The sequence below is a fragment of the Sinohyriopsis cumingii genome, chromosome 6, assembly GCF_028554795.1.
Source record: "Sinohyriopsis cumingii isolate HCF-2022 chromosome 6, ASM2855479v2, whole genome shotgun sequence".
Taxonomy (NCBI): domain Eukaryota; kingdom Metazoa; phylum Mollusca; class Bivalvia; order Unionida; family Unionidae; genus Sinohyriopsis; species Sinohyriopsis cumingii.
This window is the reverse complement of record NC_142966.1, coordinates 160201271-160220222: the sequence shown is the minus strand read 5'-3', so window position 1 is coordinate 160220222 and position 18952 is coordinate 160201271. Positions and strand designations below refer to the sequence as shown.

At 32.6% G+C, this 18952-nt stretch overlaps 1 protein-coding gene across 1 annotated transcript in view; it reads right to left on the bottom strand.

Annotated features, from left to right (window-relative positions):
* Positions 1-156: 156 nt before the first annotated feature.
* The window catches only part of LOC149798397 (uncharacterized), a 34408-nt gene continuing 15612 nt past the window's right edge, over positions 157-18952 (bottom strand). Inside the window, exons 2-3 of the mRNA XM_089960591.1 lie at positions 15498-15734; positions 157-1766 (exon numbers count right to left, since the gene is read on the bottom strand). Of these exons, the coding sequence (XP_089816717.1) occupies positions 1642-1766; positions 15498-15734 (362 nt within the window). The 3' untranslated portion in view covers positions 157-1641. The remainder of the gene's footprint in view (positions 1767-15497; positions 15735-18952) is intronic.

Genomic DNA, 18952 nt, shown 5'->3' with positions numbered 1-18952 from the left:
TCTTCTTACTGTCAGCATCGAAACTTTGTATTTGACAAAGAATATTTTCAGACTTATATAACTTATTAGGTCCTATATGTATTCAGTAAAACACACACACACACACACACACACACACACACACACATACATACATATATATATAAATAAGGATTTTGTTTCCAGTAGTCAAAAGTCATAAACAATGTTAAATGATGTTTATAACTTAGCGAGAAACAATATTAATCAAAAGCAGTCAAGAAAAACCGCAAAGATGAAATTTAATTATAACTGAGATTTTACAACCAATTAAAATTAATTAAAGTGAAATTTAGGCACGATATAAGTTTAAAAGAAAAAGTTAATTCTTCGTTATGTTCAAGAGCTTTTTCGAAAGTTAAAATTACCTTGTCAGAGGAAAGGCCGTTTCATGCATACATTAACACTTGGATAAAAACGTTTAATATAACAAAATGTTGAACGATTTTCGTTAAAAGACGTTAAGCAGGAGGAAATTTAACAAAGAAAGAAACACATGACTGCGAGACTTTTACAGAATTTTACAGAAAAGAAATTTCCATGAACATATATATAAGACTTATCGATTTACACAACCCTTATGCATAACATGAGGTAAATTGCTATTGCGACATGTGGCATTGAAAATAACAAATACATGCAGCTAATACTTTGATGAAATATTAAAGCTTCGAATAACATGTTGGCAATTACATTAAGTTGGTGATATATGTCTTCATATGTATAAGATATATACGCGTTTCTTATATAATATGCAACTAACATAGTTAAGCTATGTGGTAGAGAAAAAGCAAAGAGTGAAAAATTTAACTTTCTTCTCTTTAAATCCATTAACTGAAACCTGCGCTTTTGTTTGAATCTGGAAGATTGTCACTGCATTCATGCTCATATATTAGTGACATCTCTCAATATTATTCACGACAATTAGGGACAATTCCTTACCTGTCTCGTGGACCCACTTTTATATATAACTCAATTGGTTGTGTTATTTCTTTTCTCGGTATACTGATTCAAAATGTATATCTAGCTGACAATATAAATATCTGCATAATTTCTGGGCATGACAAATACCCTGTTATTGTGCTATTAATGATCTACTCTGATGGCAGTATGCTAATTCTTATCTCATATGTTTATCGTGCGAAGAACACAATTGCGTTGTCAGCTATTTATATTAACCTTAAATAGACATTATAGTCTATAAAGCTAAATATCCAGCAGATACATATTGCGCATGATATTGTCCTCGGTTTAAAGACATAGGCAGTACTAATCAAGAACATTAAGCAAAGTAAAGAGTAGTTTATCGTGCAAATCCAACTAATCACTATTATAAAAAGAATACTTTACACAATAGTAGTAGATTTCACTCCCAAACATATTTCCAAAACGCATCTTTATGTGAGTTAACTTCTTTCTATTCTACAATGGAAACAGCCAGTGTAATCTGTCTCAATTATATTAACATGGTTTACCTTTGTTATTTGAAAAATTGCCTGATCATATCATCTTACTTTTTATTCTTTGACACTGTCTTACACTATTTATAGCATACACATGTAAGGAATTACATACCACCTTCGACAGTTACTTCGCATATGGTCAGGATTTATTTCGACCTCATCAAAGATATAACACTGGCAATCGCATCGTTAGGTTTAAAAACATATTGAGTTCTGTTTGATTATAAATCCATGGCCTTGTTGCATTACCAATATACAGCTTAACGCCTTCAAGTTGATCAAAGGCTGAAAAATATAAGAAAAGTTGTTCATGCACCTGCACATATTATCGTAGAAAAAATATATATTACAATAAATGGCTGTCAGAATAAAAAAGGCATCGCTTGTCCTTTTTAAAAGAATTGTATTAGCAACACTGCTACATGGTTAATTCGAAACACATATAGTAACATTACCCTCCTTCCAAGCATAGAATTTGTATGATCTCCAAAAGCTATCGTAATAGCAATACTGCACAACATCCCCCAAACCCATGTATTAACATCACGCTATCATCAGGAACTAATCTCCAAAACCTGATGTAGTAACAATAATAAAACTAATTTAGTAAAAATCTTACATATCTCTCCTCCTAAAACCCAAACCCATGTAGTAACATTACCCTATTTCAAGGCACTGATTTGTGACTTCCAAACTTGATGTGGTAACAATACTACATAGCCACCAACAAAAATGCATGTAGTAACATTACACTATTTACCAATACTGATGTTATGACCTCCAAAACATGAGGTAGTAATAATACTACGTAGCTATCCCAGAAACCCATGTAGTAACATTACCCAGTTTCCACACACTGATTTGTGATCTCTGAAACCAGATATTGTAACAATGCTACACAGCATCCCTCAAAACAAATTACCTTATTTCGAGGCACTGGTTTTGTGAATTACTAAACGAGATGTAGTAACAATACTACATTGATTCTCAGCACACCCATGTACCAGTAGGGGCATTGATCTTTTTCAAGGTAACTGCTGATTTTATGATACTCAAAAACTGTAATAATAATACTACATTGATCCCTAAACCTATGTACTTATAATACTCTATTTTCAGATGACAGTGTACAAGTGATTTTATAATCACCAGAACCTGATGTAATAACACTACTTCATAACTATCCTCCAAACACATGTAGTACAATTACCCAATCTGCGGGCGACATTGTAAAACTGCTTTTATGACATCCAACTCTGATGTGGTAACAATACTCCATAGGTATCCCCAACCCATGTAGTAATATTATTCTATTTCCAGTTGACAGTGAAAATATAATTTGTGATCACCAAAATCTGCTTAGTAACAATACTATATTGTTATCCCCACACATATGTATTAATATTACCCAATTTCCATGTGACAGTTTAAAACTGATTTTATGATCACCAAAACCTGATGTAATAACAATACTACATTGCTAAATACCAAACCCATGCAAAAAAATTAGTCTATTCCCAGGGAACAGTGCTATACTGATTTTGTGATCTCCAAACCCTGCTGTAGTAAGAATACTACACTGGTAAACAAAAATATCATGTGATAATATTTTCATTTCTCCATATGAAAGTGTACTACTCATTTTGGGACCGCCAAACTCCTGGTGTAGTAACACTACATTGGTATACACATAACTCATGTATACATATTACCCTGTTTATAAGGTAACAATGAAGCACTTAGTATGTGATCTCCAAAATGATACAATAATAATAATACATTGCCTCAAATACATGTAGTAGCATGAACATATCATTTTCCAGGCAAGAGTGGAACAATGATTTTGACTTCTAAAAAAACGTGATGTGCTAATTTTGCCAAAAGAATGAAGCTGAATGATACGCATTAATGATTTTTCTTAATACAGTAACATGGCGACGTTGTTACTTCTGCCTGAAACCCATTTTATAGTGATATTTCATGATGATGATGCTTTACTATTTTCCAAGGTAATGCCATAATATTACTTGTTAATATATCATTTCTACATTGTTAATCTCAAAATTATTTTGTAATAATACTCTGTTTCCAAGGAAACATATCAGAATATAGTTTTGCACCCTATAAGACACTGAATCAGTAAACATGTCCACATCCCTTATCCCCACCAAAACGTCGTGTCACAACAAATTATTAAGTATTAACAATACTTATCAAAATGACGGTCTGGACTAAGATTATGTATACATCAAGATTATGTCAAGAAATAAACGTACACCAATTTCAACAACATTCTCTCTCGTCAACATTCAGGACATCTTGGCACAGTAATTCATGACAATGTTCAATCCATTAGGGATAAGGTTTAAAACCCAATTTCAATAGACTCATTATCACCATATACTTGTAAACGTAAATATACACAGCATTTGTTATTGTTATTGTTGCTATATGGTTTGATGACATTTTTCATCAAAAGATAGGCTATACATATATATTTTTTTATTTATTGGCCGTGTGATGAAGAGCACGTCAAGGTCATGTGAACCCAATCAGACTGTGACATCACTGATGCTTGATTGCTTAGATTCAAAATTGTCTTCACTAACCGCTGCTATCGATATTTCTCATCTAGGAAAATCTCTTCATTTTCCAAAACTCCTATTGTAACACCTGTTACAAATTTTATACTTGACTAATGATTTAAAGAACCACCATGATGTTTCTAACTTCTCATTCATTTAAAACAAACTCAAAGTTATTCTATCCCATCATATATCTATTTTGAATTACCATACTCAACTATGATATTATCATTATGCCAGATTGACTTAGACAGTACTTGAGATGAATGTAGTTTTGTCATTTTAAAGAAGTGTAGACCAAGCCATCAAAAATGTCACAAAAGGTTATTTTTACAATATTCTTCTGAGGTCAATGTTTTATATGCTCTATTCCAACTTGTATCTCATCTGAATATAAACAGTCTTTTTATCAATGTACAGTCTGCATTTTGCCGTCATCATAGTGCTGAAACCTCACCTCTGAGAGCAGTTAATGACCTTCTTTCTGCTCTGGATAGTAGAGAGATTACTGCGAGTCCTCATCCTCCTTGACCTGTCTGCAACGCAATAGACTATGATATATTTATTCACCATCTCCAGCATTTATTTGGTATTCACAATACAGCCCTAATATTGATCAAGTCCTAATTGATGAGCAGGATACGTTACAGCCCAGTTGATCTAAGTTTAGGTATTCCCTTAGGATCTCTTTCTCTGATCTGTTTTCTTCATTATATACACTCATCCGCTCTTAAGTATCATGAATCGACTTCTAGTGTCGCACCATTTGTAAACTGATGACTGCCAAACGTACAAATATACCTGCTGAAATGAAGTCGATGCTACTATCCAAGGAATAGAGAGGTAACATTTCTGATGAAGTCATGGATGACATATAATAAGCTTTGTATTAATGATGACAAAACTGATATCACCACAAACAAACTTTCACAAGCACATCCTTTACCTCAAACAATAAGCATCAGCAATGCCAACATTAAATGTACACTGTCAATATGAAACCTAGATCTCAGTCGTGACATTATTCTCTCATTACATCAACATATTATTAACATATGCATGCCTACATATTTGGAAATGAAATGCATCAGTTCTATTCACAGCTTTCATTCAGCTGATGCCACCAAAACAATTCGTTTTCCTTAGTACTTTCGTGAATGGACTATTGTAATTCACTTTTATATGGTTCATCACGTGATCTGCTACAAAACCTTGAATAAGTTCAAAACATGACTGCTCGGATCATCTTTAGAATATAAACAAACTGAGCACACATTCCCCATGCTCAGTATCGTTCACTGGCTACCAATTCAATCCAGAATCAAAACAAAATCGGTTCACTATGCTACATTTTATTTACTAGCTCCAGTCGAATATACCTATCTGACCTCAACCGTTTGTACTCCATATCTAGAAAATTACATTCCTCTTTTGACAGTTGATGTTGTTACAGACAGAGGTGAGACGGCTATTATCCCTAAGGTGAACACTTCAGACCTCGGCCGCTCTAGGCCCCCTTTCGACACTTGTATTTTCATTTGTTCCCCCTGCTAAAATGAAGTGATATGGATAACGTTCTTTTATGTACCAGTGTTCAGGTACGTGAAATGAATTGCCCTTAAATCTTAGACACTAGGACACTGTGTTCTCATGTATAAATGCTATTAAAACTCATCTATTTTGCTACAGACAAGAACAGAGCTGAAGACTTAAAAATATTTTCTTCCTTAATTATTGTCACCATGGTTTTGTTTTGTAAATGTATGGTGTTTGGTTTTGTAAGGTGGATGTTGTATATATTTTTATATGTTATCATATACTTCAGAGCTTACTAATATTATGCACTGTACAAAGATTATATTATTATTATTATTATTATTATTATTATTATTATTATTATTATTATTATTATTATTATTATTTCTTCTAGTATTCTAATTATGGATAAAGCAGACATTACATGATGAAATTATTGAGAGCTTTTGAATTATCTACAATAACTGACATCATACCATTTTATATGATGATGAAAAGAAAGGTTAAGTTGATAAATGTGTCATGTGCATTAAGTTGTGTCCTTACTCCTCAGTTGTTAGGCTTGAAATGTATGCTAGAATTGCAAATTACCACCTAATTTAAAAAATCTGATTTGTTTTGATAGTGGTTATGCTAATAGGTGTACAAAATATTGACACAAAATGAACGTTAAAATATCTTCACCTTCCTATATCATCAAAGCGCATTTGTTCACATGACCCTTGACTTCATTATCCTGGTAAAATCGCAAATGATAAAAAATTTGAATGAGAAGTAAAATATTATAGAGTCATATACAAATATAATTGCTACATATGAAATCAAGTAGTAGTGATATTAAAATTAATTACAAACAGAAAAGACAGACTCCTCATAATGCATGGTATTTAAGGCTTAGACATGTTTTGGTATATGACAATTAAGATACAAAATACCATATAATTTTACTTATGAGTTCAAATGTTAACTGCATAGACCCAGATCAACTGTATCACAATGCACAAGGAGATGTTAGCCTATGTAGTTCCTAGAAGTAATCCTTAGAACGGACAGCATAGAACCTGATCTGCTGGTGCATTATGCTATGATACACCAATATCTTTGTTGCTTGCAGATTGAATCGACTTTAAAGTGAGTGGATACAGTACCTTGAACTTTTGTAATCAATTGCAGATTTTCCAGCTGTATTGGACAGTTTTTGTGGTCCAGTGGTTAGAGCATCTGCCTGTGATGCAGGAGGTTGCAGGTTCAAACCCTGTCCAAGCCATACCAAAGACTTATAAAACTGGTACTTACAGCTGCCTTGCTTGGTGCTCAGTATTAAGAGGTTAATGTTAGGCCTGGTCGGCCTGGTGTCAGGATAATGTGACTGGGTGGGACATCATGTTACATGTCTGCGACATAATACACAAGTGCTATATTCATTATAAAATGTAACACTGCAGACATCGTAGTGATATGACTGAAAAATATTTAAAGCTAGGTTAAAAAGCCAAAACGAACACAAATACACCATCCGAATTGATTCTATATCCAGAAAGCAACAGCTTGAATTATACATCATACTTGCAGGAGTTGGTGATAATCCACAGGCATGAACATCATCTTTCTTGGTCCTGTTATCATCTTGCAAAGTGCCTATGACAGCTGACACGGATGTATCTAATGTATCATGATGTTTTGATATATGTTCTTGCAAAGAACATCCCAATGTGCCAATAGATTATGTCCCCAGAACATCATTACTTATGAAGATGTCATCCTGCCACACAGAATAGTGTTCGTTAATGATGTTTCTAAAATATTATTCTCAGTTTCATAACTGTTTTCTATGGAATTGCCCAATTCATGAATGTCAAAATCTGTCTCACTGGCCATTTCAATCTTACATTGCAATTCATGTGATGATTTACTTCAAGCAGCTTGTAAATAAAACTTATAGTATTTAATAGACACGTTTTTACTTTTACTACTCGATATAAGTGTATGACTTCTTGTGACCATCTTGCTAGTAAAGCAAGCATTCCTGTTTATGTTTAACAAATTAGTAATTTCCATATATGTATATATAAACATACCAATATACTTACTCCATTCCATGGAATTAATGATCTTAACATTTTTACTTCTGCTTTAGGGATAATATAGAGATAATTAAGTCTATTAACTATATCAAACTATTTTGTGCTTGTTGTTGGTGTTGTTTTGGGCTTTAATGTCATTTCACAGAGCAAAGTTAGGGTATTGATGGCAACGATAGAAAAATATAGGAAAGCCCCTGTGAGAACCACCGACACACTGGAAGTTACTTGTATCTTTCTCACAAACCCAAACTTTCCACGCACAGCGCTCAAATCCACATCGACAGCGGTGAGATAGCAGTGAATATATATATGAATTTAATGCCATGAAATCATGTTGATTAAGACCAATATTTAAAGAAGCCATTTTTTGTTTTATGTTTACATTTTTATGCAAACAACTGTTGAAAAGTCAGTTATGTGAAAGCCAGATACAGATAACTGTTTCAGGATCAGTAAGTGAAAGTACTGGGTAAAAATGAAAATTATTAAATGTTCATATTTACTTCATTTGAACAGACACACAAATGTTTGTGTCATTTAAAGATAAAAAGAGGTTGCAAACCTGGGACAGATATTTGTTTTGGCCCTTTCAATGACACATATATCAATGCTATAGAAACAAGATAATCATGACCATTTATTAAGCTGATTTTGACAAAATCACTGGCTTTCTAGTATAAAGAATAAATGAACATGTTTTAGTTGTTAAAATGGTTCTTAGCCTTTAATTCAATAATTTGGACTTAAGTTTTAGTGAATAACATATTTCCAATAATACAATGTTATATCCAACTAATGTACTCCTTTAATGTTTGTCATTTTAGCCGAACTATATTTGCGACGTCATGATTACTGCAAAGCTAAAAAATAACCATGCATTATTAAATGCTCCTAAATGTTTCTTTAATACTCGCAAACATTACTGCAAAATCTCCTATGGAAATGCACATATTGTAGACAGAAGCACAAGGACATGCAGTGAAAAATACACAACTTATAAAATAAACACTAACACTTTTGCATATAGTTTATATAAGTTGATTGACTGCAAAACAAGTCTATCATATTAGTTCTACTGGTCATGCAATATATTTTGCGTGTTTGAGTTATTTCCTTTCTCCCAAAACATACATGTATGGGGGGGGAGGTAATTTGACACTTTGCACATAATCTATACTTTCTTCATTTATCTTGTTTTGTTTTTTATATACAAGGTGATAGTCTTAATTTGCATGTAAGGAATGACGTTTTTCAATATCAGATCATTACAACCTGAGGCACGAGTACACTGTAACGTACAATTTGACTGTTTTCGGAAGTTTATAGAATCCACAAGTGTCATTAATTGAATCCCTTCAATACCATAGACATTTTCAATGACTGCTCCCACCCATTTCATTAAACCTGAAAAATGTATGATACCACAGTTTAGAGTACACCTAATTACCGATGTGCATAGTAAAAGCCACTGACTGTCCCCACAATTGCTTGTCTCACAAAAGCCGATACAATAACATGGCACCTTGAGGCATCAGTGAGTGTGCAAAACAATCTAAAACAACTATAGTTGTTGAAACATTTTATTGCAAATATATAAATGGCATAATATGTCTACTACTTAAATTACTACAGCTATAATTCTAAAAATCGAAATGATAATAATCTCAGTTTAACATTTTATTGCAAATATATAAATGGCATAATATGTCTACTACTTAAATTACTACAGCTATAATTCTAAAAATCGAAATGATAATAATCTCAGTTTAATCTTTCTTTGTCAGACAGTTTAAAGCCAGCAAAGAAATAAAAAAATTTAAAGAATAAATTACCTCAAAAGGATATTTTTCTTTAATTTAAAAGTTCTTTTTTCACTAATCTTGCTAAATTATTTTCTTCTAAAGTATTTGTGAGTGTGTTTGATATGGAATTCTAACGTAGCTTTAACAATATTTCAGTCAGAGCTCTACGATGTATGCAGTATGGCAGTTTATGGTGATGTCTAGCACAGGGGCATCAGGCTCCTGACATATAGCATCATGTCCCACACAGTCACATTACCCTGAAACCAAGTTGATCAATCCCAACACTAACCAACTAAAACTACTGAGCACCTAGCGAGGCAGCTGTTAGTGCCTGTTTGTATGTCTTTGGTATGACTCAGCCGGGGCTCGAACCCACAACATCCCGCATTCGAGGCAGATCAGTTAACTAATAGACCACCAGAGCGGTCATCTACAAAGTTTTATTTTCGAAAGGTAAACATATGTGTAAATAAAATGGAACAAAATTCTCTCAAAGGCAATAACACCTCTCATGCTGACAATTATGATCATGAACTCATTATATGATCATTTCTGATTTTTGACTGCTAAATGTTGAAACTCTCTCTGAGATTCTATAGCAATAACAAGATTTTCAATTTAACTGCTATGTTGGACATATTGGAAGAGAGATTGACATCATTATCATTTAGGACGAACAAGACGTTATGAGTTGTCTTGTGATGGAAAACCTATGTTGATATGACATTTTATTTTCAAGATGGCTGCCCTGGTGGCCATACTGGAGATCATTGCTAGATATCATACTGGCACCATTTCCAATTGAACAAATATGAAATCATAAGAAGCCTCATGGTGAAAATACAATAGAGATAACACGATTTTCAAGATAGCCATTGTGTTGACCATATATAAACCAGATTGTCATCATTTTCGTTTTATAACTAACTTGACTTCATAGCAGTTCAGTAAAAATAATATGTTGATGTAACCATTCATTCAGGAGAAGTGATAAGATAAATCAACTCAACATCATAAGAAGCCTTCTGGTAACACTTCCATGGCAATTACGGTTCCATTCCAAAGGAATAGCCATAACAAGATTGTTAAGATACTGCTGTGGCAACCATGTTGGACATAAGATCAGCTCAACGCCATTGTCTTTAGGACAAACTGGATATCATAAGATCACTTTTACTGAAAACTTCATGCTGATAAGATCATCCGTTCAGAAGAAGTAGCAATAACAAGATTTTTAAAGGGCCTTTCTGTATGTCATATTGGATGTCCACCCAGCACCATCATTTGTGAGACCAACTGGACCATGGGGTGATTGCATGTGTAAAGTTTCTTGGCAGAAGTCAAAGTAATTGAAGAGAAGTAATAATAGCAAACTAGAGTTAATAGAGAGACATACAATGTACATCATATCATATATAAGCCCTACTGGTCTGTGTCAAGAAGCACTACATTTGATGGTATGTCCTAAATCTTTACTTCTGTGTAACAAATTACTTGAGATGGACAGGTAGGTAAATTTGTCAGGTACTGGCAGAGTTTTCACACACACCTCCTCTCACTCCTTATTTTCGTAAATCACAAAATTATTTTTGTTTTTTTATCTTTTATTTTAATACTGTAGAGTTGGGGGGTTACCAACCCAGTAACATCACATTTTTATCTTAAAATTCAACTGGGCAGGTATTTAAGCATAGTGCGAAACCTGATCAGTACCTGATGATTTTTTACAAATTACCTTATAACTTCTTGGGTGCTGTAAAATAATACTTAATACAAATAAATTACTTCATTTAATCTGATTTTTGTAGGGTTATGTGTTTACTATTTATATTTTACCTTTAGATAGGTAAAACACTTGATCCATTTCATGGATTTACATTTCCTAATATAAGTTATATGCTTTAGGAATGAAACATAAATTATGAACTAGATAACTGTTTGGACAGTTACTGGAACAAAAGTGTGTAATATGATGTCATCAAAGCTAACACAGAAACAGAGCTTATAAATGTTTATGAACTTGCTGCAGAGATACTTATATTACACATTGAGGAAATCTATACTACTACTACTACTGCCACTACTGCCACTACTACTACTATTACTACTACTGCCACTACTACTACTACTGTCACTACTACAACTAATACTTCCACTACTACTACTACTAAATCTACTACTACTACTACAAATAATAATAATAATATGAATATGAATATGAAAATGAATAAATGTAAAACAATATTAATAATAATATTAATAATTTATATATTAGCTTTTTTATCATACATATGGAATGCCAGCAAGGAGATGATATATTTTAAAAATATTCAAATTAGGTGATAATATTTAACAATAATCAATTTTTTTGCCCATTGTGCTAAACAAGGTTTTCATCCAAAAGTTCCCAATTTAAGTTAAAAATCTTAGTCCAAAAGGTTGAACTAATATCTGATAAAAGTTTTTCGAGAATTGTATAATATTCTAAAAAATGTAATGAATGTATTTATTTATAACCATGATAGTGTATACAAAGTTATCTGATTGTAGATTTATAGCTTTTTGCCGTTGTGACAAAATTTATTCAGGAAAGGCATACGAAAACATACATAATGACAAAGACACATGCTGATGAACATAAGCAACTGGACATTTATGCTATTTAACTGAGGGTGAAGGTAATACAAGTTAACATCAAATTAGAATAATTACATAATCCTGACCCTTTTTTATAAACGTGTGGATAACTAGTGAGTTCACTATATGAACTTGTAGAAAGCAGAAGCATATTGATGTCTAGTATTTTTGAAAACATTACTTTATTCTTTTTGAGCTATTTTTCTTCTCCTTAAATAGATTGATCGGGTATTGAAGAATTTATAAAGGGCCCATTGGTTGCTAACTAAATGCTGTATTTCTGTCTGTTGCCACTTTGACCTACATACTAAACAAACATGGACCAAGGGTACCCAATAATTATTTTGGGGTGGAGGGCAGATATTAAGGTTTACATATGTAGGCCGAAACATGTTTAGAGGTGAAATCGGATGGGGATGGAGTGACCCTCCTTGTCCCTATGTATAGGTGCCCATGGTATGGACTTGAAATTACCAAATTATTCAGCAGGGTCAGTTTGAACTGCAGCCAGATGATTCCAGTAACAGTATGGTGTATGTTCTTTATCTGAATCTATAATAAACTAATACATTTGCTCCCTCCTACAGGTTAAAGTTTTAAAAATCTTAACAAATTGGAACAGATTATCAGATGCCTTAGACTTGTATATTTTATTACTACTAGAAATCATTTTGCAATAAATAGATAAAATAATAATAATAATAATAATAATAATAATAATAATAATAATAATAATAATAAAAAGAAGAAGAAGAAGAAGAAGAAGACGAAACAACTCTTTTGACAATTTTTTCAGGCAATTTACTGAAAGTCTTGGATTTAAATTTATTTAAGAAAGAGTGGGAACTTATGTGCAAATGTTAGGAAAGGACAGGAGGGCTTGGCTAATAGAGGAAAAAATTTTTGCAATCAAAAGTTCATCATCACAAAAAAGTTATACAAGCAGTTGAAAGAATGCTGTAATATCCAGGCAATCTAATCTGTCTTGGTGTGTCATAGGGAAAAACACTTAGCTCCAATGATTTTCAGAATGATATAGTCAATGATGTTTTTAAAAGTAAAGAAAGTTGATAATGTTAAATGTGGAAAGTCTGATGTAATGATGTTTGCTGAGACGTGGCTTAAGCAGAATATTCTAAAGGATAAAATAGAGGAAGGAATCTTAACTATTTTATTTTAAAAGATTTTAATTGAAAATTGCCTCCTTCCTATATAAAAGAAAATAGAGTTTTTGAAATTTTAAACTCAGTTACTTTTATAAGCATACAGGAAAGGTCCCAGACCTGGCTCGTTACTTTTAATACATACAAAACTTAATTAATGCTAACTTAATTAATGCTAATATTAAAAGGGCTTCCAAACAATCCAGTATGTATGCATAGCTGAACCAAATACACAGGAGATTACTCATTACAAGCAATTGGATATTATCTTGGCTATCAATTATGTGTGCAGCCCATTTATACTTAACACATTCTTCAATATAGGAGGACTTTTTAAAATATAAAAAGTTTCAAATTAAAACCACATTGATTATATGTGGTAAAATTTACACAATTCTTATATTGTGTAAGCTTTTGGCAAAATTTGTTGAACTTTGGACTTGTAATGACATGATGGACGGAAGAATTACTATATTAAGATAAAGATGTACAAATCTGTTTAACAAGGATTTTTTAAAAATTTAACAAACCGTCAAGGAATCGCTAAATTTGTAATTTATTTGCAATTTCTATGTACAAGTGATTAAATGCGCAAGGAATATTCGAATTTGGTGATGTCATCAAAATGCGCACAGAAACACGTTAACCCCTGGTTTTTTGGTCGTGTTCGTCTGAAATGTTGAAAGCTATTTCTAAATACATCCGAAAACACCAACTTCCAGCTGATCTTCGAATACCATAGTGCCTAGTTGTGTTAGAAACATCGTTTATCTTCGGCTGTTTGGCTTGCACATGAGCATAAGGATATAAGATGCATATTTATTTTATTTTTTTAATTATATTATTTTTCTTAACGGACCCATTATTTTCGTATCGAGACAATTCTTTATTCAAAATGCCCATCTTATCATACTTTTTGCAAAGGCTCATTTGTTTGTTTGCAATTCATACCGGATTGCCTTAGACCTGAGATCAAGAAATCTAAAATCTGGACACAAAATCGGATTCCCACCACTGTCGAATTTTGAGTAGTAAAAGGGGTCGAAAATGAGGTTTCTCCCTTTGTACTTTGCAGTGCAACTAAACATTCCAGATTATTTGATATCATTATAGAGTAACATCTGTCTACCTTTCTATACTACCACCCACTATAATGCATCTTACATGACCTTGACGCTAGATCATAAAAGCAGTGCCTGTAAATAGGAATATATTAATAGATATGTTTTGGCGGATGGCTATGATGGCTATGTAGTTTTATTACTATAACAAGTTTTGGAGGTCACAAATCAGTGCCTGGACAAAGGGTAATGTTACTACATAGGTTTGGGAGATATCATTATAGTCATGTATTATTGTTACTACATCAGTTACAGTATTGTAAATTCACAAGGTTTTGGAGATCACAAAATTAGTGCCTGTATACAGAGTAATGTTATTACATGGGTTTGAGGGGATAGCTATGTAGAGTTGTTACTACGTCAGTTGTAGCATTGTAATTACATCAGGGTTTGGAGATCACAAAATCAGTGCCTGTATATGTGGTAACTGTATTATAAATGTTTGGGAATTAGCAATATAGTATCGTTACGATAGTCAAATTCCTTTAACAAAGACAAGCAAGCAATTCCATTTTTATTCTGACAGCCATTAATAGTAATGTCCGATACAAAGAAAATATATTAAACATACTTGACCATTATATATGCATACAATAGTTGCAAAATAAATGCATGATTAGATATAATGGGTAAAACATATAAAGCTTAACTCAAAAGAAGAACATTGCATATATGGATTGTATAATGCCAATGAACCGTGTGTGCGTGTGTGTGTGTGTGTGTGTGTGTGTGTGTGTGTGTGTGTGTGTGTGTGTTTGAATCCAAACCATCTTCTCCACACCAAACCATTATTGTATCATTTCAATAATTAGCAAATAAATGCAAAAATAAAATGGTTCACACTGTCAGTATGAGTCTGATATTACATACATATATTGGTAGATCGGATAGCCAATTTATAGATTGATGTAGCGGGAGGCATCATGAAAAATAAGTATTTATCCATACATATATATGGCAGCAACAAGACATACTCACACTTAAAGACAATATCCGACCTTTCATTAAATCATTATTAGGACTACAATTATACAATATTTATATTGAAAGAAAAAAATTAAACTGTTTTTGTGATGCTACTCTACCTTCGTCAGTTCTTCCGTATAGCGTGCTGGTCTTTACAGTGATCTGGAAGCCAATGTCAACTTCCCAGGTGTGATTTTCCGGTTCCTTCAGAATGGTTGCGCTACATGTCCTGGAATTCTCTGGATTATTGCCATCGTTATTTCCATCTACAGCCTTATCAGCAGTCCACATGAAATTACTATAATTCAATGTTGTTGACTGGACTGCAGGCTTACGGAAAGCAAAATTCATCGTGCCTTAAAGTTTAAAAAATATTCTTGTTATTTAAAAATTAGTATGGCTACGATTGTCTCCATTTATAAATCCATCCATTCCTATACATTCATATATTTAGTAATGTACGTATAATATATTCAAGACCACTGCATCGCAAACGGTTATATGAAACAATGTCAGAATAGTTCTGAGTCACAGTAGCAACATTGTTTTCTCGTGCATTGTTTGGTTGCATACTTTTATAAATAATACTATTTGCAAGTAATGAGAGCGTGTGGATTGTACATTCCGATACTGATGGTCTTCGAAAAATATATGTTTCTTTTCTCAGTTTTTAATATGATTGCGCATTTTAAATAACGGTCTGTGAAATTATTACTGCATTATATTTCAATAATTCCACCAGTTCAATTATTATTAATTGCTTCCTTCTATTTTAATTAGTAGTACTGGTAATAGTAGTTATCGTTGCCTTCTTCGGAGCATTGTCATCATGATAGTCGACTTTATTGTCGTTGTTGTCTGCGTCATCGTAGTAGTAGTACCTATTGCGCTAGCAGCAACAATTACAAATTTAAGTTGCTCGCTTCACTGACATCTCAATAACCAATAATTAATAATAAACATTTTTCACGGATCATTTCAATATCTTAGGTAAGTATGATGAAAAGTTCAGGACCCACAATTTCTGCGGACGTGTCCGTACATATTTATTTCGAGACAGCAAAGATAATTGCGTTAGTTTTATTGTATTTTCCAAGAATTGATAAGAAATCAAGGAAATAATTATATCAATTATGTAAATCTTGTTTTTTGGGTGTCTTTCGTTATTTTCTTCCATTTTACTTTTTATCAAATTTGGGACATGTTTGTGAAATACATTCCGTACAATGTCTACGATGATATTTAAAATCATCCTATTTCATTAACTCAGTATATTGTATAAAAAAATATTTATTCTACCACTACTACTACTACTACCACTGGGGCCCCGAGTGGCCGAGTGGTCTAAAGCGCTCTTCGTTACGGATAACTGCCATCTCACCTCTGTCTGCGGCGGTTCGAGTCTAAGATTCAGCCAATGTGGGCATGTGAGAAAGCCTGCCAGTAGCTTCTCGTGGGTCGGTGGTTCTTTCCGGGGTTTTCCGGGTTCTTCCTCCACCATTAATACTGGCCGCCATGTATAGCCTATCGTGCTGAAAAATGGCGTTAAACCCCACAACAACAACAACAACAACTACTACCACTCTCAATAATAATAATAATAATAATAATAATAATAATAATAATAATAATAATAATAATAGCAGTAATAATAATAATAATGATAACAATAATAATAATAATAATAAACCTCATCATCATCATCATCCAGCAAAATTTAAAAGACAATAATAACTTTGGAATAAAAGCGAAATGTTGGCATACTATCTCTATGTTCAAGAAAAAGCATAACGATCAATAATGAATTACAGAATAAAATGCGAAATACCCAATGAAATATTAAACTCTCATCCATTTTCATAACTCGGATTACAAGATATATTTGAAATTCCATTTCACAAATAGTAACATCACCGTCTTCATTTAATTAAAATTTAGAGTCAATATAGCTTGTGTCATGTTTATTCGGCAATCATGGCATAATACATGGAAAAAGAGGTATTGTCCGAACACAAAAAGAGGTTACTACTTCATTCAAGTTCCTTTCTTAGTCATTTTAAATGTTTAAAATTAATTTAAGGGACGTAATCGACGACAGTTAAGAAGATATGGTAAATCTCATTAACTATATAACTTTCTCAAACGAATTGTATTAGTGCAGTGAAAAATATAAAAATATAAATTGATTAGATATATCATTATATGATTTAATTGCATATACCTGTCTAAATTATGTTGTTTTGCTGCATATGCCGTTTTCAAACATATCAATCACAAGCACTGTTTGAGTGCACTTTGTCTTAAATAATGCACAAAGGAAATTACATACATATCCAAATTCAATCATATATAAAACCATTTTATTTTGTATTTGTAAAGATAATAGCTTAAGAATTTTTTTTTAATTATTTTACAAGAATGAATTCCCAAAAATATTTCCTACTGCTTTGCAAAATATCTCTAAAGGCCGACTAAATTTTTTAATTTCGAATAATTTTCAAGGTATGGCCTTTTTAAGAATATATGTGTTCCAATATGTAAGCCTATAGACATATAAATAAATTACCATTTCCTGTCAGGACACAATTTTCATATGAAATGAAGAATGCAAATATAGTGCTTTAATTATCTCATTTAGTCTCTAAGCTCTGACAGAAACAAGAAATCCGAATCACTGTAAAGATTCTCGCGCATTTAAATAATTAAACTGTGGAATAATATTTGAATCAATGAGTACCGTTTCAAGGTATTTCGACAGTCAACAACTTAGGGGTGCCTCATATCATAAGAACAAATGCACTACTAATATCACCTACACTAGTGCATGGCTTACTGAACCGAATAATTTGTTGAGTTGATCTGGTTAATGAGACTTGATTCATGAATGAAATTCTACACTTATTATACATGTACTTTTACCGTACCAAAAGCAAGCTACTGAATTCAAAAGTTACAAGTCTATGGTCAAAAACTGAAAAAAAAACAGAAAAGAAGCAAATCCAACAGGTGTTGTAAAACTTAACAAACAATTAAATTAATAAAGTATAAATGAAACATTGGAGAGGAACTTACAGCATAATCAAGTAAATTCAAATTTGTCCTTATAAAGGTATGTGAAAGTCCTAAAAGAATAAAAAGGTACACCTGCGATTAAATTGTATTTTCCCTTGATATGCCGAATATTGATGTTATATTCTTGCAATATCAAACTCCATCGCAACAACGTCTGTTCTTTCCTTTCTTCAATGTATTGATGAAAATAAGGGGGCTGTGATCACTGAATACAATAATCGGCGAATGAGTAACACTAATATACGCTTCAAAGTGTTGTTAAGAAAAACTTAAAGCAAAACACTCCTTCCCGATAGTGGAATAACTTGTATTTGGTACTTATTCAACTTTTTAGAGAAAAGCACACTAAATAATCCACGCCATATCTATCTTCCTTAATTTATAGGCCACCAACACCAACATCACTCGCATCAACAGATACTTTAAATACTTGGTTGAAATTTGGAGCAGAAAGAACTGGTACGCTATTCAGTATGGACTTTAATTTATCGTATGTCTCCTG